The sequence below is a fragment of the Hirundo rustica genome, chromosome 14, assembly GCF_015227805.2.
Source record: "Hirundo rustica isolate bHirRus1 chromosome 14, bHirRus1.pri.v3, whole genome shotgun sequence".
Lineage (NCBI taxonomy): Eukaryota > Metazoa > Chordata > Aves > Passeriformes > Hirundinidae > Hirundo > Hirundo rustica.
This window is the reverse complement of record NC_053463.1, coordinates 1963034-1988604: the sequence shown is the minus strand read 5'-3', so window position 1 is coordinate 1988604 and position 25571 is coordinate 1963034. Positions and strand designations below refer to the sequence as shown.

The window sequence follows — 25571 nt, the reverse complement described above, 5'->3', positions numbered from 1 at the left end:
TGCGGGAAGTGCCCTGCAGCCAGGACACCCTGCTCACACCCACCTTCTTCCGTGGTCTCAGCTTGTCCCGCCACTCCTTCATGTGCTGGTTGTGGTTCTCATCCAGCGACTTCAGCTTCTGGGTCTCGTGCTCGATCAGCAGGTGACACTTCTCATTCTGAAAACACATCAACCAGGCACAACAGCCGTCAAGCAGCTGGAAGGGTACATCCAGTGGTGAAGCAGGATTTGAGCAGAGGCATCCAGAGCTCTGAGCCCCAGGTTTAGACACAAAAAAGCTCTTGAGGCAAGAGCAAGGGGACATCGACTCCCGACAGTCCTCTGCAGCCACTTCTGCAGAGACTGAGACCTGCACAGGCACCAAGCCATGAGGGACGAGTACCTGGAGATGCTGGAGCTCGTTGGTGTTGCTCTCACACTGGGCTTGCATGTCCTTCATCTGCGACTCATGCTTCTGCTGCTGGTGCAGCCGCTCTGCTTTCTGCCTCTTCTCCTCCTGCAGAGCAAACTGGCAGAGAGAAAAGCAGGAGCCCGTGTGGGCAGCGTTGTCCTGGTCTCTGGGGCTGCCTGAGGGACCAGCCCAGCTTCCAATTTTACACAGGAAAGAAGGAAAAGCCCCGAGGACGCTTCCCAATACAAGCCACGGCGGAGCCAGCGCTGAACACCGCAGGTGATGCCACAAACCAGAGCCCTCCCACCCAGCAGCAAGATAAAATCCTGAAACAGCCACGCTTCCCTGTGGGCCTGATATTTCTGGGCCTGAAGGGACTTCAGCCTGCTAGCAGTGTTAACTTCTCCCTTGGGAATAGTTCTTAAGAAAGCTTCTTTTCAAAACAATCTTGGCAAACAACTCTCCCTTCCCAAAACAATCCTTCTCCAGGTGGTGTTTTGCTGTTTCTCCAGTTTCATTAATGGGATTAGAGAGGTATCATTCCTATCCACCAATCATGTTGGGTCAGTACGGGAACACCTTATAAAAGGTGGTAAGAATTAGACAATAAAGATTTTCTATGCTCTTTGCCATCTGAAATATTTGGAGTCTCTCATCTTCCTTTCGTGCCTTACAGCGACGCTTCCCCAAATTCCCTTCTCCCCCGCCAGCCAAGCCGAGCCTCAACTCCTGGAGCCTTTTCAGGCCCTGACCTGTTTGATCTTCTCCCTCTGCTCGGAGGCGCTGCCGCTGGAGTGGATGTGGAGGCTCTTCTTGTACATGGCCATGCGCGTCTTGCCCTCGCTGCGCTGGATCTTGGGCAGCCGGGCCCTCTCCTGCTGCTGCCGCAGCCTCAGCTGCTCCAGCATGCGCTGGTTGTAGCGCTGCATCTGCTCCCTCTCCTGCAGACACACGGGGCTCAGCGGGGCAGGGACGCCTCCCTCCCCACAGAGACCAGGAGAAGGGAGACGGACGGAGGGCAGGTCTGGGAGTAGCGTGGAAGCGGTTGGTTGTGGGGAGTGTTAAAGGCAACAAGGTTTTCAGAAAGCTGTGGAAGCGGGGCCCCAGAAAGAGGAAGAGCTGAAGAATTTAGGATTAGCTGCAACCGCAAAGATTAAAAATAGGAGAAGCTACAGTAGTACAGCAGGCAAGGATGTGAAACAATAGTCTGGGCCTTAGGTTTGGATAGGATAGATCTTAAGACTGCAGAAAAATATGCTTGGCAAGATAGTAAAAAAGTTTTAAGCTTAATGAAAGAATACAATTTATTGTTAATAGAAAGCATACGAGCATTGTTTGAAGCAGGTGTTCGTGTGCTTTCAGTGATTAGCTACAACAATTATCTCTAAGCTGTCTTTAGCAACATGCTATTGGCTGGAAAGCTTTTAAAATGCTCCATAACAAGGAGATCTTTGGCTGCTGCTGGGAGACGTGACCTGTTACCGTCCTTTAATTCTGTAAAACCCTGTTAATGAGGCTGCTCCCCCAATAAAAGTTCGAGGAACATCTAACTGTAGTCCCATCCCACTCGTTCCTGAAGCACCAACACAATTGGTGATGCTCCAAAGGGACGAGAGGGGCAGCAAGGATTGAACATGCTGGGAAGGCAGAGGAGAAGGGGCTGGAAGTGCCAGTCTTCACTCCCTGCTCTGGGAATCAACCACGTCAAATCCTGGGCAGTGGCAGATTTCCAGAAAAGCCCCCCAAAATTCCCAGCTCCCTGCACACTGAACGCACACAACACAGAGCACGCGACCCAGGCAAGAAGGCTTTATTGCCTTCTCAGCACCAGCTTTATTCTGGTCCTATTTCACTAAAAACGACCGAGCTCTTTAACTCCCAACCCTCCCTTAGAACTGCAGATTTCACAGAACCAGAGGATATTCCGAGAATATCAGAAGGGACCCACAAGGATCATTGAGTCTGACTCTTAAGTGAACTGAACACACAACCTTGGTGATTTCCCCCTTTCAGCCGGGAAGGGAAAGACCCAGGGACACTTTGCTGACCCACACCAGCGTGGGAAGGTGCAAAGCCTTCACCTTCTCGTGCTTCCGGAGCAGCTCGTGCCTCTGGAGGAAATACTGGTCCTTCAGCTGCTGCTTGACCAGCTGGTGTTTCTCCTGCTGCTGACGCTCCTCCAGATCCCAGATGCAAGCTTCCCGGTCTGTGGGGAGGAGAAGGAGCGGGAGATCAGCCACCCTGGCCTCTCATCCTGCTCACACAAAGTGTCCCAAGCTCAGGAGAGCCCTGTGCACGCCAGCAGTGCAGCAGATGTTGGGGGTGATCATCCACCTCCTGTTTTCCGAGAGAAATCGGTCACAAACCATATTGGAGCCTGATTTCTCGCAATTATGAAGCCTAATTTGTTCATATTTGTAAAGCACTTTGAAGATTAAAGCACTAAGTATTATTATTGTTAAACATTTAGACAGGACCTGGCAAGGCTGTTTTTTTCCACATCCCATCCTGCCAGCTTACAGCTCTGTCACAGCATCTGCTGCGTGGGAAGAGCCAGGGCTGGATAAACCCATGGTTACAGCACTCCCTCCCCTCCCTCGCAGCCTCTGCCACCCACCTCTCATCAGCTGCTGCTTCTTGTTGAGGCACTCACGCTCCTTGTCGCAGATCTCTCTTTTGTTCTGGGCAGTGATGTTCTTCATGGCCTGCTCCAGGTCCTCCTTCTGCTTGGCCAAAAAGTCCTGTTCCTGTTAAAAAAATAAAAACAGCAGTGCCACCATGAGCTCTCCTTCTGCTGCAGCTTGGAAAGCAGCTGCTGGTGTCTCAGAACCTGCCAGTCCCTCCAGCAGGAAGGATGCTTTATCCTACTGCACGCTTCCCAATCTTGGAATTGGGGGGGATCCTCCTCGAGTCTCACCATGGTTTGTTTCTTCTGGGTGAAGTCGTCCATCTTCGTCTTCAGGTTCCCTTTGCGCTGTTGCCGTGGCAGCTTCTCAACCTCGTTCTTGACCTGTGGGGAGGAAATTAAATTTCCCTGTGGGTCGCTTTAGGCCAGGAACAACTCCAGCTCGAGCCACTGAACATCTCAGGAATCACCAAAAAGTCCTCAGGAATCACCAAAAAGGCCCTCAGGAATCACCAAAAAGGTCCTCAGGAATTACCCAAAAAGACCTTCAGGAATCACCCAAAACCACCTCAGGATTTACCAAAAACGGTTCAGGAAACATCCAAAAGGCCCTCAGGAATCACCAAAGAGGCCCTCAGGAATCACCCAAAAGCACTTCAGGAAACACCCCCAAACACCTCAGGATTTACCAAAAATGCTGCAGGAATCACCCAAAAAGGGTCTCAGGAATCACCCAAAAAGGGTCTCAGGAATCACCCAGAAACACCTCAGAAAACACCCAGAAAGGACCTCAGGAATCACCCAAGAGCAACCTCAGGAATCACCAAAAGGGCCTCAGGAATCACTCAAAAGGTCCTCAAGAATTACCCCAAAAGATCTCAGGATTTACCAGGAACACTTCAGGATTCACCCAAAAGGCCATCAGGAATCACCCTCAAACACCTCAGGGATCACCCAAAACACCTCGGGAATCGCCCCAAAACACCTCAGGACTCACCCAAAACACCTCAGGGATCACCCAAAACACCTCAGGAATCACCCCAAAACACTTCAGGACTCATCCAAAACACCTCAGGAATCATCCAAAACACCTCAGGAATCACCCCAAAACACTTCAGGACTCACCCAAAACACCTCAGGAATCATCCAAAACACTTCAGGACTCATCCAAAACACCTCAGGAATCACCCCCAAACACCTTAGGACTCACCCCAAAACACCTCAGGAATCACCCCAAAACACTTCAGGAGTCACCCAAAACACCTCAGGAATCATCCAAAACACCTCAGGAATCATCCAAAACACCTCAGGACTCACCCAAAACACCTCAGAGATCACCCAAAACACCTCAGGAATCATCCCAAACCACCTCAGGACTCACCCAAAACCACCTCAGGAATCACGCAAAAGCAAGACTTTCCTCACAAAACGCCAACCGCTCTCCTCTCCAGTTCCGCCACCGGAAGCGCTGAAGCTTCCCGGGGGACGCAGCAGCTTTCCCTCCCCGCCGTGGCCCCTTTTTTTACCTCCTTCTTCATCTGCTTGAGCTGCTCCAGGAAGCGCGCGTGGTCGCGCTCCTGCTCCAGGCGGATGCGCTTGGCCTCCTCGCGCCGGCGCAGGGAGTGGTCCTGCTCCATCCTCTCGATCTGCTGCTTCTGCTGCCGCTCCAGGTTCTCCAGCTCCGTGTCGTAGAACTTCTTCTTTGCCTGCCCGGGAGAGGGACCGAGGAAAGGGGTCAGCCTCGGCCTCCTCTCCGCTGCGCTGCCTTGAGGAAGTTTAAAGAGAAAAGTGAAAAGAGGGAGGAGGACAAAAGAAAAAAAAAGGGGCAGGGGGTTGTTCCTGCTTGGATTGAGGTTCTTTATGGAGGGGAACTTCCAGCCAATGCCTCATGTGATGGTTCCAGCTTCTTTTTCGGCCAAGGTCGGGATTAATGCACGGGAGTTATAGTTTCGTGTTCGGACTCGGTGTTTATTATTTATCTGTATTACAGTCTCACGAGCCCTGAGCTCTGAATAGCAAGTTTGAAAACGAAGGTGAAATGGAGCACGTCTAACTCTTTCCAAGGTTATTTAAGCACCAATCACCCAATAACGAGGTGACACCTCCATTATTTATATTTCTGACCCAATAATGACCACCCAAGGCCTGCAATGCGGACTTTTGTCACCCAGTTACAGAAAACCACCCAAACCCACAAAGAAGAAGGAAGGAGAAGGTGAAGAGGAAGGGCTTAGGCAACACCCCAAATCCTCCATATATTATTATATACTAAAACCTTAAATCTAAGTTTTCAGAACTCCAACAACCTCACACGCTTTGAAGCTCTGTTCCAGCAGTGCCCTCGTGCCATGCAAGGAGAGGATCTTCAAAGTCCTTCCAACCCAAACCATTCCGTGATTAACTACAATATTATTTTACTTCAACAGAAGGGAGCAAGCGTGCGAGCCCAGTTTATTCAATTTACACTCAAAGCCTTGCCAGATTTCCTGCTGTCACACTCAGGCCGTGCTGCTTTCTTATTTAAAGATTTTTTTTTTTTTTCTGTGAATTACAACAGCACTAGAAACTGTTTCTCACAGTGGCCACAAAACAGACATAAAAGAAAAGATCATTAAAGAGAGAAAGTCCAGAACATCCCTTTCCCTTTGCCAGGCAGAGGCTGCCAGTGCTTCCCAAGCTGCTGAGTGCTTAATGCCCAAAAACCTCCATCCTCCATCCATGTTTCAAATCCCAAAGGAGTCCCTGTGAGGCCCAAGGCTGCTGCAACCCGGAGAGCATCCCCGTGTGGGGCACCTGCATCGGAGCTGGATTCCCAGCTGATTCCCAGGGGTTTTCCCGGCCCTCCTACCGTCATTTCCTGCTCGAAGCGCCGCAGCATCTGCTCCAGCTGCAGCTGGTGTTTGCTGTTCAGCTGGGCCTGGTTCCTGTGCTCCTCCTTCTGCAGGAGGCGCAGCTCCCGCAGCTCCTGGCGCCTGCAGAGGGGCAGGGTGCGGCAGAGAAATGGGCTCAGGAGGGGTCAGAGGGATGGGATGGGCAGAAATGGTCACATCTACGTCCACATCCACATCCACGTCCACATCCACGTCCACATCCACATCCACGTCCACATCCACGTCCACATCCACGTCCACGTCCACATCCACGTCCACATCCACATCCACATCCACATCCACATCCACGTCCACATCCACATCCACATCCACGTCCACATCCACATCCACGTCCACATCCACGTCCACATCCACATCCACATCCACATCCACGTCCACATCCACATCCACGTCCACATCCACATCCATGTCCACATCCACATCCACGTCCACATCCACACCCACGTCCACGTCCACACCCACGTCCATGTCCACATCCACATCCACATCCACGTCCACATCCACATCCACATCCACATCCATGTCCACATCCACATCCACATCCACGTCCACATCCACATCCACATCCACATCCACATCCACATCCACATCCACATCCACATCCACATCCACATCCACGTCCACATCCACATCCACGTCCACATCCACATCCACATCCACATCCACGTCCACGTCCACATCCACATCCACATCCACATCCACATCCACGTCCACATCCACATCCACGTCCACATCCACATCCACATCCACATCCACGTCCACATCCACACCCACGTCCATGTCCACATCCACATCCACATCCACGTCCACATCCACATCCATGTCCACATCCACATCCACATCCACGTCCACATCCACGTCCACATCCACATCCATGTCCACATCCACATCCACATCCATGTCCACATCCACGTCCACATCCACGTCCACATCCACATCCATGTCCACATCCACATCCACATCCATGTCCACATCCACATCCACATCCACGTCCACACCCACATCCACATCCACGTCCACGTCCACACCCACACCCACAAGCAGAGCATCTCAGCAGGCAGGGGAAGCTGCACCTGCCTCCCGCAGCACCCTGCCCTGGCGTTGGGCACGGGCAGAACGGAGATCCCGGCTGCCTGGCGTGCTCCAGGCGCTGTGGGACACCGCAGGGACGTTGTGGGAACTGCTGGAAAACCATCAGCTTCCCACAGGTAAGGCCGGCTGGCATTCACAGCTTCTCGAACAAGCCCTGGCAAGGCTCCTGAGGTGATTCTGCAGGCGCTGGTGTCCCCAGCAGCCCAAATGCCCATTGTGCCAGCTGGGTCAGTGCTCTGTGGTCCTCAGATCCCAAGCTGGGCTGCTCCAGCCTGGCCTCTAAGTTCTGTATCCATTCTTATTCACACCAGGGTGGCAAAAAGTGCAGTTTGCCCAAATATCTGTGATATTGCATCCCTCCCCTCATCCAGCTCAGCAGCAAATGAGCTCTGCTAATGAGCTTTTACATAAATCTGATATTGGGGCTGAGGAAGAAGGCAGCCACAGGGACACAAAGTGTTTTGGACAAATTATCCTCTCAGGGAGTCCCCGAGAGCAGCACGAGGGAGCCCGGAATCGGGCATCAAATGAAACAATTTGTATTTTAATTATTTTAAGGGCCTTTTAATTTCAGGGCTAGAAACAGCAGCAGCTCCTCTGTCTGAGAATAAGTCAGGGAGGTTTGAAAGCTGTAAGATCTGCAAAGGAGTCACCAAGGGGGGAGGATCCACCCATGAATATTAAATAATGCTCCAGGAGTTTACAACTCCCTTGGCCTTTCTGTTAATGAAGTCTGAGGAGATTCGAGAACAAAAGGGAGAGGAACATCTCGAGATTTCTGAGCTAATTTCCGCTGAGCCAGGCAACTGCAGCCCTGGGGACACGTTCATCCATCCCCAGAGGACAGCCAGACACAGCAAAGCTCCCCTTGTCACAGTCTTGCTGTGCCTTGAGCTGAACCCCTCCTTCCCCTGTCCGAGTGGGACCAAGACAGACAAGAAGAGGGCTTTAGGTGGCCCTGGAATAGCTCACCGAGAGGAAAACCCTGCCCTCCCTCCAGCCCAGTGCCCCACTTGCCTGAGAAACCTCATCTCCTCATCCTTCTTCTCGTCCTCGCTGATGATCTTGGAGGTGGTGACGCTCACCTCCACCCCGTCCACCACGAACTTGCGGGTGCGCTTCAGGGTCTTCTTGTGCATCCTGGAGTCCTGGGGTGGGCAGGGGGGAGAGGAGGGGCCCGTCAAGCACCTCCCCAGGGCTGCGCTGGAGCCCTCAGAGCGATTTTAGTGCTGCGGTCCACGGAGAACATGCACAAGGAATCCCCATGGACCACAAACCATCGGTGGATTTGGAGATCCAGCCTGGCTACCAAACCACGGAGCAGCACGACTTCCACCCTGAAGAAACCCGACCCAGCTCCCAAAGACTCTTCCTCACCATGGTTTGCCCCCTGAAAAACCAAAAAACTCCTTTCCCCTTCTAAAGGAGCAACTCAGAGAGCAAATCTACGCGTGGCATTGCATTCCTCCTCCTCAAGGAGCCCGGGTGTCCTGGGAAAGGTCGTGAGGAGGGGGAAATTCCCGTGCAAGAGCATCACATTTCCAATCATTAGGGATTGCGGGCTCCTCTGGGGGATGTTGGCTCTCCAGCACCCAGCAGGAGGTGGAGAAAATTTTGGCCAAGAAAGGTTTTTGGGCACGTTTCTGTGCCGGGAAGTTCTCACTCACGCAGGCGGCGTGAGAAAGATCTTGTGCAACACATCCCTCTGCCCCCTCATTTCTTCTCCTGGAGCTCAGCAAATACCATTCCAGTTATTTTGCCTCTTCCTCTAAGCCCTGCTGACCTAGGCAGCTCCAGGTCAAGCATTCCCAGCCTCCAGGAAGCTTTAGCAAAAGCCAAGAAGCCTGGGAGGTCTTTGTGCAGTCAGTGCTGACACAAACCAGGCCAGATGTGGGGCAAACTGAGAGCCACAAGCCCAGATGAGCTTTTTCCTGGGATCGGGTGTCCTAGGGAAGAGCAGCAGTGGGACAAACAATGGATAAAATTTAGGAAGTCCCATTTGGGTTTTCACACTTGAGCAAGGACAAGCCAGGCTCGTGGCATGGTCGCTTCACACAAAATTGACACAAGACAACAGAGTTCCCCCAGATTTCAGTGGCCTGGCACAGAGGAGGACACAGGAACCTTCAGCAGCTCCACCAAGAGCTTCTCCTTCACCTGAGGACATGCCACGTTCCCCTGGCACAGCTCAGCCCAGCTGGGACAGGCAACATGGCAAACCATCCCTGGAAAGCTTTCCCTAGGGAAGGGTTCCTCCCTCCTCCACGTTCTCCAGCAGCCTCTGGGCACCGCTCTCACCTTGAGGGAGATGGAGCCACTCTCCCTGTTGAGGGACAGGTCAGCAGACAAGGAGATGGTGAGGTCCATGCTCTCGGAGGCCGAAGTGCTGCCGGAATCCGAGTCCCCTTTGGAGCGGCTGCCGGGGAACGGCCCCAGGGGCTCCACCAGGCTTCCATTGGCCAGCTTCTCCTCGCCCAAGTTCTCCAGGAGAACACTCTCTGGTCGCTCCACCATGCTCTTCCTCTCCCCAAGGCTCCTCCTCTCCTCCCTGCCCAGCCTGGGCTCCCTGTTCCCCTCCGCTGGGTTTCCCAAATGTCCCGGCTGCAGGATGATGTCCGGCTTGTCCTGGGAGGCCGAGCTGGGTTTTGTGGGGTGCGTGCTGTCCAGCTGGTCACCGTCACTGCTCATCCCTTTATCCGAGCCTTTGATGCCCTGGCCCTCTGCGGTGTCCTTGCCAGTGCCCACGGAGCCGTTGGCGGCTTTGGGCAAGGAGGAGTCCGGAGGTTTCTCCCCGTCCGAGCTCAGCTGGCTCGCCTCGGAGGGGTCCCGCTTGTGCTTCCCGGGGGGCTGCAAAGGCAGGGGAGGGCAGGTGTTGGGTTTGGCACCACCGCTCAGCACAGCTGCAAGGGCTGCAGGCCGCTCCTCAGAGCAGAGGCACCCTGAACTCGAGATTTATGGGGAGGAAATTTCCCTTTTAGGGCATCTGCCCTGGCATGCTTCCATCCTTCCCCGGAGTTGTGGCCCCAAGGACCATGAATCCTGGGTGGAGGAAAGGGGAACAACGGGAAAACCCCAGAGCCTGCACGTCCTCCAGAGGCAGATGAGGGCTTTGCACACCAAACTCCTTTTCCCATGGCTAACTCCACTGTGGATGAACCACTTCCCTGTGTGACAGAGCAGGGAGGTCGAGACACGTCCCCAGGCAGCTCTGAGATGTCTCCTGCAAAGAGCCAGGCCCAGGGGCAGATCTGCCCAGCTCCCTCCAGGGGCTGGTGCTCCCTCCACATGCTGCTGGCTTTGCTCCCACTCCACCTTCTCCAGCCTGCATCAGGGCTTATTTCCCTTTTTTTTTGCCCATTTCCTTTTGTTTCTTAACCATGAGCCTCTCCTGTGAGTGGGCACTGGGCACCCCCCCGCACCATTGTTCCTCCATGCCCTTGGCAGCCACCAAAATCCAGCCCCTCCTTGGCCAAGCAACCCCTTCCCCTCCATTCGACGTGGCCCACGAGAGTTTCTGGAGGCTGGAAAAGTTGCCAGGTTCTTCCCCCCAGCACAGCCAGGGTGGTGAAGCTGCTCACCGAGGCAGACTCCGAGGAATCGTCCTCCTCTGCTTCATCCCGACTCTCCTCGATCTCCTCCATCACCTCAGCCTTGGCCTCGGCCACCAGCTCCCGCAGGGCCCTGTTGCTGGTGACCTTGCTGACGAAGGGATGCTGCAAACCGAGCACAGCCAGAACGTCAGGGGGCCAAAAACCACGCCTCGTGAGCTCGAGGACAAAAAACCCCACACCTCGTGAGCTCAAGGACAAAAAAAGCACACTTTGTGAACACAAGGACAAAAACTACCACACCTCATGAGCTCAAGGACAAAAACAACACCTTTTGAGCTCAAGGATGAAAAAACCCCGCACCTTGTGAGCTCAAGGATAAAAAACCACACCTCGTGAGCTCGAGGACAAAAAACCCCACACCTCGTGAGCTCAAGGACAAAAAAAGCACACTTTGTGAGCCCAATGACAAAAAACCCCCACACTTTGTGAGCTCAAGGATAAAAACCCCACACCTTGTGAGCTCAAGGACAAAAAGTACCACACTTTGTGAGCTCAAGGACAAAAAACCACACCTTGCGAGCTCAAGGACAAAAAATACCACATTTTGTGAGCTCAAGGACGAAAAAATCCACACCTTGTGAGCTCGAGGACGAAAAATACCACACCTCGTGAGCTCGAGGATGAAAAATACCACACCTCGTGAGCTCAAGGACAACAACAACACCTTATGAGCTCAAGGACTAAAAAAACACACCTCGTGAGCTCAAGGACAGAAAAAGCACACTTTGTGAGCAAGGACAAAAAACCCACACCTTGTGAGTTAGAGGATAAAAAACCCACACCTTGTGAGTTCGAGGATAAAAAACCCACACCTTGTGAGCTCAAGGACAAAAAAAACACACTTTGTGAGCTCAAGGACAAAACCACATGTCGTGAACTCAAGGACAAAACAACCCACACCTTGTGAGCTCAAGGACTCGAGCTTCTGGCTTTCAAAGGCCTGAGGGTGTGGCTCTTTCCAGTGCCACTGGGATTTCACGGGAGGAAATCACGGGGCTGATGTTCAGGGCATGCTCTGCACACGGATGCTCCCCAAAATTGCTTTGTGGCAGCAGCCCATCCCCAAAAAAACCCCAAAAAGCAGGAGCAGCATTTAAACAAGGGGACATCTGCCCACAGGATGTCACCGGGAGCAGGGCAGGAGCAGTCTGGGAGCGAGCAGAGCCTGGGGGAAGGTTTAATTGGAACGGGGCTGGAATCACTCAGGGCTCACGGCGCGCTGTTGGTGCTGAGCTGCAGCAAAAGGCTGGGGAGCCCCTGGGCTCTGCACCAGCACACAGAGAGGGAGCTGCAGCAGCAGGGAGCAGCAGCTTCCAGGTTTTTGCTGTGATTTTGGGAGGGGACATGAGGAAAGGAATTGAATTTCGATCAGGGCTAAGCAGGTACAGCCCAAGCTGGCTGCCACATGGGCGTTTTCAGGCAGCAGGAGCTGCTCCTCTGCCAGATGGGGTCCGCAGGTTGCCCCAAAGGGGAAAAAAAAACATTGCTGATCCTTTTTGGAGCATTCCAGTGGCTGAAAAGCGCTGTGAATTTTCTAAACAAGACAGAAATAATCTGAAACCATCCTGGGGTCACCGGTCTGGTCCCCACCTCCAGCAGCTGGGCAGCGCTTGGCCGAGTCTCCGGGTTCTTGTCCAGCGCCTTCTTCAGGAAATCTCTGAACTCCAGGGACCTGCAAACACAGCTGGGGATGAGAAATTCAGCAGAGGAAAAGCCTCAAACAGCAGAGGGACCAGCTTGATCCCTCACCAGGTTCGGTCCCAGCTTGATCCCTCAGCAGGTTCGGTCCCAGCTTGCAACCGGCCACAACCAGCATTTTGCTCCCTGTGCTCAGTAATTCTGATTATTCGTACGAGGAGCAGCGACAGGGCCAGGTCAGGGACCGGGTTTTGCCTTTCTCCGTGCTGGCAGCAGCGGTGGGGATGCAGCCCCAGGGCCAAGGCAGAGGCAGGGCAGGACACAGCAGCTGTCCCCCGCCGCAGGAGCTGCTTGGGGACCAGGAGCCGTCCCCAGAGCCCCGGTGGGAAAGGGTGGCTGTGAAGGAGCAGGAGCCCCATCGGAGGGCACCCTCCGCCTGCAAAGCGCGGCTCTGAGCCGCAGAGCGGGGCCCTGATGTCACTTCTGGCTCCTGAGCATCTCCGGAGGCAGCGTTCCCACCCCGCCGGTGACAATGACTGCGACTGCCGTGACAGCGCTGCCGCTCCAGGGCTCTGCCAGCAGTGTGCTGCTGGCTGACCTGCAGCAGCTTTTATGATTCATAAATTAACGTTATGATTTGTAAGATAACGAAACAAACCGGCAGAGAACTAAATAAATGAAAATGTAACCGGCTGGCTTTCTTTTACGTGCAGAAGTGGCTTTCCAGACTTCGGGGAAAGCAGTTCTGGGGCTCTCGGCCATCTCCAGCTTTCGAGAAAAATCTGCCTTTCATGCACACGGGTTGTTTTGAGGACAGCCAAGGGGTGACCCCTGGTTTTGGGGGGTCTGTGGGTGAGGAGCAGCTCTCCCCGTGCTGCCTGGCCAGTGTGAGCAATCAGCAGAGCCCCAGCCCCTTGCACAGAGCTGGACCCGGGACACAGCTGAAGCCCTGCTCCAGTTAAAGAGAACTGCTCGAAAGGACCGGCTTTTCCTGCGTGTGTGAGCTCCCTGCGCTGCCCCTCACCATTTGGAAGGGCAGCTGAGCGTGGGCGGCTCGGACTTGGCGATCTTCAGCAGGACCCTCATGGGGTTGAGCTCATGGTGGGGCGGCTCGATCTGGGCCATCTCGATCAGGGTGATCCCCAGGGACCAGATGTCGGCCTTGTAGTCGTAGGGAGTGTCCTTCATGGTCTCGCACATCACCACCTCCGGGGCCATCCTGCCGAGGGCAGAGCGGTGACGCCGCTGCAGCAGCGATTAAACCTTTCAAATAACCCACGGCGCTGCAGGAAATGCAGCCTGGCCTCCCCCAGCTCCGGGTTTCGGTAGCAGCAGCATCTTTTCCACGGGGTGCAGCCCCCTCCCCGCTCGGCAGAGCCAGCCCCCCGCGAACCCCCGGGCCGTTGACATCTGGCGCGGATGTTGCTGCAGAGCATCAATTAATCCCCTCCTTCAGCAAGTCGGGTGATTTAGAGGTTGTGCTCCCGGGGCAGGGACTCGTTCCCATGTGCTTGGAGTGGCTTCAAAGCCCATCCCAGCCCCGGGGTTGGGGGAGCAGGGAGAGCACTGGTGTGTGTCCCTCGCTCCGAGCCTGGAGCACTGTGACCCCTCTGCAGCGAGCTCCCACACCACTGAGGCTGCTCACAGCCCTGGTCAGGCAAGGAGAACCCTTGAACGGGCAGAAAACGGCCAAGAACCCTCGATAAAATCCACCCACCGTGGTCCAGCACACCCCAAAGCCGTCAGACCCAGCTCCAGAGCAAACCTGATTTTCGGGAGCGATGCCCTCCGTGAGCACAGGATTTCTCAGCAAGCAGGGACTCACCAGTAAGGGGTCCCGATGAAGGAATCTCGCTTCTGCAAGGTTTTCACGTTCTTGGCAGACACTCCAAAGTCGGCTGCAAAGAGCAGTAACGTTAGAGGCCGGAGGAAAACTGAAAAACCCTTTCTGAGCTAGCACACTTGGCTGGGGCACAGACTGGAAAGCAAACGACGCACACTGGAGGCAAGAACGTGACACCACGGGCCGCGTCCTCGGAGCCGAGCATCGGGAATTGAACTTGGTTTGGGGTAGGTGACCCCCGGGATTTTCCTCCCCCATGTTCTATAAAACACGCACAGCAACCCCCTCCAGCCAAACCTTACACGTCTAGGAGGAAATGGAGCTCTTTTCTGCAAACAAAAGCAGCTCCGTGGCAGATTTCAGGACTGATTTCCTTGCAAAAAACCTGATTTTACAGCAGAAAAACCCAAAGTGCTGTTACATTCCTCCGTGGCAGATTTCAGGACTGATTTCCTAGCAAAAAACCTGATTTTAGAGCAGAAAAACCCAAAGTGCTGTTACATTCCTCCATGGCAGATTTCAGGACTGATTTCCTAGCAAAAAGCCTGATTTTAGAGCAGAAAAACCCAAAGTGCTGTTACATTCCTCCGTGGCAGATTTCAGGACTGATTTCCTAGCAAAAAGCCTGATTTTGAAGCAGAAAAACCCAAGTGCTGCTCCTTTCCTTCTCTCCCCTCCAGCCACTGCAAGGTGCCTCTCCCTGATTCCCTTCTGAGCTGAAGCCAACCCAGATTAAATCGCTCAGAGCTGCAGAGGGCACCGAGCCCACGCCAGGTGTGTTTGCTCTCCAGGACAGCCCTGGTGGCAGCTGCAGGAGCTGTCCGAGCTCGGGGTGTCCCTGCCTGGGGCTCACCCCCTGACCAGCTCCTGCAGATCCCTGCGCCCTCTCCTCCCCCAGCAGGCGCTTTTGGTGCCAGTTTGACTCCAAAGCCGAGCGAGCTGGCGGAGGAACGCTTTGGCAGCCCTCCCCCTGTCACCACCAAACCTGCCGTGCAGATGAGAGGAATTCCTCCAGCTCCCGGCCCTGCCAACTGGCACCCCACACAGGATGCTCAGCAGGCCAAGAGGAACAGAAATCGGGTTCAGAGGAGGGATTAAACAAACTCAGGGGAGAAAAATCCGTCGGGGGCCCGAGCGCGGCTCCATTCGCCTTCCCGTGGAGCAAAACCTTCCCCTCCTCGTCCTGCTGCTCCTCTCGGGCAGCAGAGGAGCATCCCTCAATCCCACCACAGCCAAACCCTACGCTCCAGCTGTCCTCGGTGCCGGGGACTCACCGAGCTTGATGTCCCCGTCCTGAGTGAGGAGCACGTTCCCAGCCTTCAGGTCCCTGTGGATGATCCTTTTGCTGTGCAGGTAGTGGAGAGCCTCCAACATCTGGCGGCAAATCACCTGGATCTGAGGCTCAGTCAGGCCCCTGTCCAGCTCTGCGGGGATGGGAAATGGGACAGGGATAAAGGGATGCTCACCTGAGCAGCAGGAAGGCCCAGGTTACCCAGCAGAGCGTGGCAAAGGCACTGTCCCCGCGTCAGAGCAGCGGGAGACGATGGAAATCAGCTCTTTAAGGGGATTTAGTCCCTAAGCCAGCACTTGCAGCAGAATTTCCACCTCTTGGAGCTGCTGGCTCATAGCTCCCTCCTGGGATGCTCGGCTGAGGCCCTGGAGCTGTGGATGAGGGGGACGAGGAGGGGGAGCCAGAAGTGCTTGGGATGGGGTCTGAACTGCAAATTCCCTGACAATTTGGGAGAACAGAGCTGGGTGTCACTGCTGTGGGAGGAGGGAGCTGAATCGGGCTGCAGGACAGCAGGGTCAGACCCAGGCATGGGCATCAGCAGCCCTCATTCCTCAGGAATTAGGGAATTCTCCCTGCTGGGGGGATGCAGCGGAGCACCCTAACATCACGAGGGACACAGCACTCCCCAAAGGAGCCAGATTTAAATGCTCGGCAGGGTTATCCCTACCCACTGCTCTGAGCTGCATTTTGGGTAGGGATGGGGGCTTTGGCACCAGCCCCAGAGTTCCAGCAGCGCTTGGACACTCCCAGAAACGTGATGGGATTCTTGAAGCTGTCCCGTGCAGGGTCAGGAGCTGGATTTTGTGCGTCCCCCCCAGCTCAGGATGTTTTGTGGCTCTGTGGCTCGCGGGGACAGGCGGGCACTGGCGTCGCCTCCCTGCTGAGCCCCTCCAAGCCCCAGAGCATCACCCCTCCAGATGGACAGCGTCTCCTGAGCTGTCCTCCCTCCCTCGGCAGCGCAGATCCCTCCTCCAGCAGAGCAGAGCAGGGCTCAGACAGCGCCAGATGGGGCTGATGGAGCGACCCCAGCAGCTGGGACAGATGTTTGTTCAGAGCAAGGATCTCAGGCACAGCCCGGGGGTGCTGGCTCAGGCTCTTTGCTCCTCCTTTCCTCACCAATATCTCCCCTGCTCTGGGGAAAGCTGGTGATTTTCACTCTCCCTGGAGCATCTGGCAAAAGGTTTTGTACACAAGATTTTGAAGGGCAAGCCCCAGCTGCCGGTGGGGATGGGGAGGTGGGACGGGCAGCATTCAGCATTTCTGGAATTCTGGGATTTAGTGATTCTGAATTTTGGGAGCATTCCCGAGCTCCAGCTCCTCCTCAGCCTCCCTCAGGGCTCACAGAGCTGCAGCCAGGCCACTCTCTCATGGTTTTCTGTGCAGCCCCTGCCAGGTCCTCCAGAGAGGAGCCAGGAATGCTCAGGGGCATTTTTGCATCCCAAGAGATGGGTAAAACCCCTCCCTGTCCAGGTTTTCTCGGGGGAGGCATCATTCCCTCCAGCACTTCAGGAAAGGCGTTTTTCCACGCCGTGCTTTGGGGCGGCTTTAGAGAAGTTCCCTAAAGGAGGGACGAGCTTTAAGGGCTGAGTTAGAGATGATAAATTCGGTTCCTGGAAATAAAAAGAAAGCGAGGGCTTTGCAGAGATGAAGGGGCTGACGAGGAGTGACCCCCAGGGAGATGTGGCTCTGTCCCAGGGCTGCGGGCAAGGCGATGTCACATCTGCTGTGCAGAGGGGATGTCACCCCCAGGGTCACCCCCAGAGGGGCTGCGGCACCAGCCAGGGCTCTTTTGGGGTACAGCCACCCTTCCCCGCTCCCAGCAGCTCTCTCTGCGCGGGAGGGAGGAGTTTAAAAAGGGGAAATTGCTGGGATTGCTGCGAACTGCAGTTTGTCAGAGCTCTGCTGCCTCACACAAGTGATTGATAACGTACGGAGAAGTCAGAGGAAAGATCTGGGGAGATTCATCCTGGCAGGCACCCAGCTCCAACATCCCGGCCCTGCTGGGAGCGGTGGGAGCGCGGATCCCAGGCAGGCGGTGCCCCCAGCAGATAAATGTTTAAATTCAGCTTCCCCCTGCAGCCAGGCTCTCCCTTCTCCCCACGCCTCGCGATCCGCTGATCCCGGCGGCGTTCAAATCACAGAAGGACATTAAAGCAGCCCAAAAACTCCCCCAGGGCTGTCACACCTTCTGCTCGGGGGATGGAAATGGGCAAACTCCGGGCAGTTTCTGGCACCCGTGTGTCCGAGGGCTGCTCCCGGGGGCTGGCAGTGCCCAGCGGGCATCGGCGCACGGCTGCACTCACCCAGCATCGCGGCATCCACGGCCCCGCCGGGGCAGAACTCGATCATGATCTGCGGGAACAAAGGGAGAATGAAAGCCAGGCCGTGTCTCACCGGGCAAAGGAGAGGGGAGAGAAAAGCTGCGTTCGATTCCCGGCGAGGCAATTCCCACCCGGGCCGGGGGAGCTCCGCGGGACTCGTCCCTTGGGCGCTGCAAGCGTCTCCGAGCCCCGGGGTCAGACCCCGCTCTCTGCCAGCTGCCGGGGACCCTGCCGAGGCTGTGCCACCCCCAGCAGCCCCTCTGACTCCCACCCCGGCAGCGGCTGCGGGATTTGGAGTCTCCGTCCTCTGGGAGCAGCCCTGGCAGCAGGATGGGATCGCTGTCATAGCTGCGAGCTGACGTGGCCGCACACACCAGGCAGGGCTTTCCCTGCCAAATGAGGCATGGGGAGGGCTCTCGTGTCTTTAGGGTAAGGTTTTTTTTCTTTTCTTTTCTTTTTTTTTCTTTTTTTTTTCATTTTTTAAACCATTTCCATTTCCCCACATTGCTCCGTAGTTCGTTGCTCCCTTGCTCTGAGCAGTTTGAGGGGGAGCTGCGCCAATAAAGAGAGGGTGAGCACATCCCCCGGGGTTTGCCCTTTTTCTCCAGGGGTTTGCAGAGCCCTGCCGGCCCCACACATCAGCTCGCCATCCCTCCCGGGTGTCCCCAGCACCGCGGGGACGCGGATCCTCTCCCCTCGCCTCTGCGCGGGCTCAGCCTGCCTCCGCTCCCCGTGCCGGCCCCAGCTGCCCGCTCCCCTCCGGGGCCGCTCGGATAAACTGATTACAACTTCAGGCAGCCGGGGATTACAAGAGATGCTTCACCTCTCCAGAAAGCTCTTCTCCTTGCCCAGGAGGTGACGCGGGGCAGCATTCCGGAGTGGGGAAATGCCGGAGGTGACTCCGGGGACAGCTCCCGAGCCGTGTTTACCAGCTCAGCCCTCCAAAGCCATCGAGAGCTGCTCACGTCGCTCAGAGCAGCTCCAAGCGCTGGCCCAGCAGCCGAGGGGAGAAGGTCCGAGCCCCCTGTTTCTCGTGGTTTGACCCTGCAGCTCCAGGAAAGCCACATCGCACCCTCCAGCTCCTCTGCTGGGGCGAGGGGAACGCGGCTCCCGCCTGGAGGGAGAGGCTGCTCTGTTCTGGAGAACAGGGGGGCAGGAGCGGGACCTGGGGGCAGCAGAGCTGGAATTGCTCCGTGGGAATCGGCCCAGGTCAGAGGAGGGCTCAGAGAGGGGACAGAGGGGACAAACACGGGCAGGGGCAGCATTTGGAAGGGGCAGGTGGAGAGAAGCAATTGGGAAGACGATTCCACGGTTCCCAACCCAGGAGAGGCAATGCCTGCCTGGCACAGCTCCAGGTGGGATTCTGGCGGGAGGGACGGGGCCAGCAGAGCATCAATGGAGCAAAACAACACTTTTTGTTGTTGTTTGATGCCTTGAACCAGAGCGTCAGCAGCTCCCTGAGCCAATGGAAGGGCAGGAATTGTCTCCTGCCACATTCCCCCCAGGCAAAGAACTGCCCTGTGCCCCAGTGCCACCCCAAACCGCTCCACGAGTGCCGTTCCAAGCCATTATTTTTGTGGTGTTCCTCATCACATTCATCAGAGCAGATTAAAACCAGCAGCGGCCACCAGCCCTTCCTGGGCTCCTGAGGGCAAACCTCACAAAATTCCGGTCAGGTTTGCAGCCCGGCAGTGAGAAAACGGGGAGAACCAGTCCCCTTGTGTGTTCATCCATCCATCCACGGCAGGCTGGGCACTGGGGACACCACGAGGAGACTCGGAAAACTTCAAACGGTGCGTTTGCAACAGGGGCAGAGGGGCCAGAGAATAAATCTGGGTGCGGCCAGATGGTCGGAGCAGCTAAAAAAATAACGAGCTGGTTCCAGCCCCAAGAAATGCTATTTAAACAAACACAGCTGGCAGTGTCCCAGATCATCCTGCAAGCACACTTCCTCCCAGGAGCAGGGCCAGCCTGGGAAGCGTTTTGCCGTGGAGGCAGTAGGAGGGCAGGCCTGGGGACATCAGCATGGGTGTGTGTGAGCTGGGAGCACCCACACCTCCTCATCCTCCTGCTGCTCGGGGTCCTGTGGGCTCTGCAGGGAGCGGGGCTGCAGCAAACAGCCCGTTTCTAACCATTTCCTCTGCACGAGAAATCCAGGGATTTCCTCACCCGAGGCAGCCGGGGGGACGCAGGGCTCCTGCGCCGCATCAAAGCTCCTACAAATCCGCTATCAACGTCTCCAGCCCCTTACAGCCACCCCAACATTCACAGGTAGCTCCACTTCTGTTCTGAGCAGCACAAAGGAGTGACAGCCACAGCCAGAGCCCCCAGCCCCAAATCACACCGCAGCCCCCAGCCAAGGAACTCACAACGCCCTGGGCTCGCTCCCAGCTCCCAGGGATGCTCTGGCTGCACACACAGGAGCAGATTTGGGCAGCTGGGTTGGAAGAGAAAGGAACCTGCTCTCACTACCTCTGAAAGCCTTCGTGACAGTTTAGATAAAAGGGCCCTTTTCTCCTGCGTGTTTAACAAAACAAAAAATGCAGAGGTCTGCGTGTGGACGCCACAACGCGTTTCCTTCTCGAGGAAACCTTTGCAACGGGCACGATTAAATTTAAATTTGAAAGTGAAAGTCCGCTCAGGTTCAAGGTCTTTGCTGGTCACCTCCATTTTTTCCGTGGCTCATCTGAATCCTGCGTTAACCACGGCAGGATCCGGAAGCATTTAGGGTCTGACAAAGCAGGACCAGCCTCACCTGCCCAGGTACCGAGGTGCCCCCAGGGTGGCACCTTGGAGACCCAGCTCGCTCCTCCCAGCCTGGGCAGGGACAGCTCCCGCCTCCTGGGTGTGTCTGAACGCCTGGAACTTTCTACATCGCTACAACAACAACAACAACAAAAAAACCACCAAAAAACAAACCCACACACAAGAAGCTTATCTGGAAAGATAATTCCACCAAACGCTGCCCAGTGGCCAAGGGTGGGACGGCTGATGGCTCTGGGCAGGGTTTGGCTCTTACTCACCCTCCTGGCACTCAGAGGGCAGTGCCCACAAACCCTTCCCCGGTGGCCAGAAAGGGCCAGGGAGGTGGGAAACAAAATCCATCAGCTGGGAGAGCTGGGAGCAGCTCCTGCCAGGGGTGTCCCTGCGTGCCAGGCGCTTCCCACGGGCACCAGAGGCCACCAGGTCCCTTCAGGACGGAGCAGCCTGGAGGCTGCCAAGGCGCTGGAAGTGAGGGCTGCCCGCAGCCTTTTCCTGGGATTCTGCTGCTCCTGGAGGAGTTTGGGGTCGCTGAGAGACCGGCAACCCGCAGCGGGAGCAGCGCTGTGCCCTCAGATCCACCCTGCCTGGCCCTGCAGCGGAGCAGAAACACCTCAGCGCTTCCCTCCCCTCTTCTGCAGCAGAGGGGCTCACGTTGTTTGTGTGAGCAGCTGCTGGAAGCCGCAGCATCCTGCAGCCCACGCGCGGCCCCCGGGGCTCTGCTGCGCTGCTGGGGCAGCTCTGAGGTGTCCTTGTCAGCCACAGAGGAGAGCGCTCCCCAGCACAGCCTGAGATAAGAAAAACAAACTCGATAGAGGAAACGGCGCTGCGCTTGCAGAGAGAGCTGGGGAAGGAAACGCTCTCAGGTTCCCCCCTTGCCACCTTCTCTCTGTCCAGAGCGTGGAGTTGGCACGAAGTTCCTGGGGGTTTGCTGCCGCTGGCAGCAGTAATTGGTTTCCACCCGGGTGTTTCCCAGATTGGAGCAGGGCATGGGAGAGGTGTGTCAGAGCTGTCCCCAGCCGTGCCCAGCAGCAGAGGGTTCAGTCCTGCTCCCCGTGGAGCTGGGGGAACCTCAGTGGTCTCCTTGTTACAGCCCCAGCTCCCACCCAAGTCCGAGGATTGAGGTTGCGTTAGGGAGCAGAGGGAGGAGGTGGCTGATGTTCCTACACCCGCTCGCCTGGGCACCTTCCCCACCAGCCCCCTGCCCAGCGCTCACACCCCACACACGCCAAAGGGCTGGGGGAAACGATCCCAAAGGGCTGGGGGAGAACAATCCCAAAGGGCTGGGGGAAAGGATCTCAAAGGGCTGGGGGAAATAATCCCAAAGGGCTGGGGGAAACGATCCCAAAGGGCTGGGGGAAACGAACCCAAAGGGCTGGGGGAGAATGATCCCAAAGGGCTGGGGGATACGATCCCAAAGGGCTGGGGGAAATGATCCCAAAGGGCTGGGGGAGAATGATCCCAGAGGGCTGGGGGAGAATGATCCCAAAGGGCTGGGGGATAACGATCCCAAAGGGCTGGGGGAGAACGATCCCAAAGGGCTGGGGGAAAGGATCCCAAAGGGCTGGGGGAGAACAATCCCAAAGGGCTGGGGGATAACGATCCCAAAGGGCTGGGGGAGAATGATCCCCAAGGGCTGGGGGAGAACGATCCCAAAGGGCTGGGGGAAATGATCCCAAAGGGCTGGGGGAAAGGATCCCAAAGGGCTGGGGGAAAGGATCCCAAAGGGCTGGGGGATAACGATCCCAAAGGGCTGGGGGAGAACGATCCCAAAGGGCTGGGGGAAATAATCCCAAAGGGCTGGGGGAAATGATCCCAAAGGGCTGGGGGAGAATGATCCCAAAGGACTGGGGGAGAACGATCCCAAAGGGCTGGGGAAAATGATCCCAAAGGGCTGGGCGAGAACGAGGAGCAGATTCCACCAGTGTTGCTCATAAACCACGATGGGCTCAGCCAGAGCAAGGCTCTTTGCCCTTTGCTGGGAGCTGAACTCAAGGCAAGGCACAAAATCCCTCCTGACCTCATTCCTAAAGCCCCACAAGGTCAGGGCACCGCCAAGACAAAAGGGGACGACACCCAGAGCCGCAAATCCACCAGCTCCAGCTGGCCCTCAGCAGCCACCAGAGAGGGCACAAAACAACCCGAAAGCCACCAAAAGCCTCTTGGCTGCCCCAGAGCAGCACAAATGTCAAAAGCCGGCCTGACATGGCAAGCATGCTGTAGGTGGAAGTGGAATAATTCGCTCTCTGTAAGAGAAGGCTCCGAGCTTGCCAATTTTCCCTCAAGGACAAGGGCGCCATTCAGAGACTTTAAATATAATAAACCTTTTCTGCCCCCTTTTTCTGGACAAAGTAACCTACAGAGAGAAAATATTTGAAATCAGAAATGCAAAAAGAAAAAGGAAAAAAAAAAAAAAAAAAAAGGCATCCCCATAAGGGGTGGGGGTGTGGGAAGGAGATGCAGGGCAGGAAACAAGGAACACAAAGTTTAGGGAGTTTGAGAGCAGGAAAACTTTATAGAGAACAAAGTGAATACTCCTGGCGAAGTACAGAGCTCCCTGCTGATTTTAAGGAAACTCAGGGACAAGTTGTCCACATTTAAAGCACTGCAAGATGACAAAATATTTCCTTGGACTGCCCCCCCACAGTTGGCAGAAATATTCCCATCCCTACTGCAGTTTTGGCAGAACAAATTAAAACTCCTTTGAGGTCAACCAAATGGTTTGGATGTTGCAAAAAGCATATTTTGCCCCTCGCAAGGCTGTGAGTGGGATGGATCCCTTTTCTCACCGAGTTATCAGCATTTAGAGGCCACTGAGTTCACTTGGTTACGGGATGGGAAGCAAAACTCCAAGAATCATTTCAAACAGAAATAGCAAAAAAAAAGGGAAGAAGTTGCCGCTTCAGTGGGAAGATTCGCTAACCCCAAGTGCCCCGAGTCTGTGTCAGCACCCAAAAGAGATGATGCATCTCAGGAGGGCAAAGCTCACAGTGAGAGCTGGACTTTGACCCGGGACGAGTTTCCTGAGGGCTTTTATGAAGTCAGCAGTTCCAGCACAGCCCCAAAGCCTGGCCTGGCCATGAGAACAATTCACTGGAGGGGTGGCAAAGGCCTTGATAACTTTTCCACTCCTGCCTGGCCTGGATCCATCACACAGCCCGAGTGCTGCTGTTGAACAGCTCCAGCGAGGGTTTTGAAGTCAGCGCATCACTCCAGGCCACGAGGTCTGCAGGAGCACGTCCCTCCCTCCCTCCAAATGACAACTTTCAGGCCATATCTGAAACAGAAGGAAGTTTAAACCTGCAAGCTATCCCTCACTGCAGGGTTTAGGCTGAAGCTGGGTTTCGAGGCGCTCTCTCCCATCCGTGCGGAGTTCATAAATATTCCTTTCTATGCAAACACTGCTCCTTAGCATTCCCTTGGAGACCCAGCCAAGTGGGAACGTGGCTAATTGCAATTCAGTCCTAAACAAAGTTTTCCAGTGCTTTGAAAACTGATTTGCCTACCAGGCTCCTTGTCTGCTCTGCTTTCCTTTCCATGAGACTCCGGCCTCGTGTTATAACCCCGCACTGGGACTCAGCACCCAGGACTTATTCCCAAGTGCCGTTTACCTCCCCCTGGGGAAACTTTAGGCAAATCCCTGTCTGTGCCTTCACTCTCAGAGCCAGGATAATGGCACCAGCTCCTTTAGAGAGCGTTCCAGGGTGTTCAGATGACAAGGCTGTGCAATCACACGGAATTATTACGGCCTCAATAACCCCTTCACGCCACGTTCTCCCGTGCGAAGGGTGGCAGACAAAGGTTTCTGTTCTCCTTCGGGTTGTCGTGTTGGCACCTGTAGGAGCACTCTTGAACTCGGCTGGGCTGTGGCAGTTTGCCTGATACATAAATCATTTCTGGGCACTGCTAGAAATAATTTGTTTTCCCTCTGTTTTAAGGGAAAACCCCGCCAGTTTTACCCAGAAACGGGATTCAGAGTGCCTTGCCAGGAGGCTGAATGCTGAAGCTCACGTTCACAGCACGGAGGGGGCTCGTGGAACCTGCTGCCCGGATTTCCAGCAGAAGATCCAGGGATTTTGGAAACACGGAAGCAAATCCCCCTCACCCAGCATAGCACAGCTTTGAAAATGGACTTTATAAAGTTATTTGTGGCTTAGGAGCGGGACTGAAATGGGGCTCGCTTGCTTCGAACAGAATTTTCACTGGTAATTATTGCAGCAGGGCGTCAACTCCAGGAGTTTGGGGATGGCCAGGAGGAGAGAAGGGAAGGAGGAGGGCACCCAGATATCTGAGCCACAGCATCCCAGCTGGCACAGAAGTGACCACACACGTCAATCAATGCTGCTCTGAACAGCAAACCGCTGACCCTGGAAACGCAGGGAAGTGCCAACAAACCTCCGGGCCTCATCACTTTTCCCACTTTGCAGCTCCGGCCGGGATGAGGAGCTGCGCCTCAGGACAGGGAGAGGACCCCGGGCTGTCCCTGCCGCGTCCGCAGCTCCCAGCAATGCCCTGTCGCCGTGCCTGCTGCTATCTGCCCACACCCGCTCCTCTCCTACCCACCCTGCTGAAGTTCCTGGGGGTGTTTTGCAGTTCTGCCCAAGTTCTGGACTGGTAGGAATTTGGAAACCGGTCCAGCGAACCCCACCCCCGCGCCGGTTTTCCCAGCGGGGCTGAGCCCGCAGCCCTGCGTGTCCCAGGGAGCTGCCAGAGCTGGGAGGGATTGGGATTTACGTTCCTGCAGCCGGGGCAAGGAGGAAGGGGAAGGATTGCTGCTCCTCCAGGACGCTGGCGAGCCGTTGAGCGAAGTTTGGGATCGCTTTGTTTTCCTGGGTTCTCCCTTGGCCGCGTTGGGCGAGCTGCAAACAACGAAGCTGGAGAACTTCTGGGGGGAGTTTGGTACAAAGCTCCGGGAGCGGGAGGCCAAGGAGGAAGGGCTGGAGCTCTGGTGCCAAGAGGAGTTTTAAAGGGACACAAAGCCACGGGATTCCTCGGGGACTGCGGGCTGAGCAGCCTGGAGAGCCCGCTGCGCTCCAGCCTTCACACAAACACATCCCCGCGGGCGCCCGGCCAAGCTCGGGCTGCTCACCCTGCGAGACATCCCCGC

General features: G+C 55.7%; 1 protein-coding gene across 1 annotated transcript in view; it reads right to left on the bottom strand.

Moving 5' to 3' along the window:
- The window catches only part of STK10 (serine/threonine kinase 10), a 43016-nt gene that overhangs the window by 2566 nt on the left and 14879 nt on the right, over positions 1–25571 (bottom strand). The window contains exons 3-18 of the mRNA XM_040078156.2: positions 17687–17735; positions 15367–15516; positions 14075–14147; positions 13274–13468; positions 12202–12283; positions 10579–10713; positions 9299–9847; positions 8018–8148; positions 5866–5989; positions 4544–4723; positions 3309–3401; positions 3009–3138; positions 2473–2597; positions 1144–1332; positions 383–508; positions 44–157 (exon numbers count right to left, since the gene is read on the bottom strand). Coding sequence (XP_039934090.1) covers positions 44–157; positions 383–508; positions 1144–1332; positions 2473–2597; positions 3009–3138; positions 3309–3401; positions 4544–4723; positions 5866–5989; positions 8018–8148; positions 9299–9847; positions 10579–10713; positions 12202–12283; positions 13274–13468; positions 14075–14147; positions 15367–15516; positions 17687–17735 — 2445 coding nt within the window. The remainder of the gene's footprint in view (positions 1–43; positions 158–382; positions 509–1143; positions 1333–2472; positions 2598–3008; positions 3139–3308; positions 3402–4543; positions 4724–5865; positions 5990–8017; positions 8149–9298; positions 9848–10578; positions 10714–12201; positions 12284–13273; positions 13469–14074; positions 14148–15366; positions 15517–17686; positions 17736–25571) is intronic.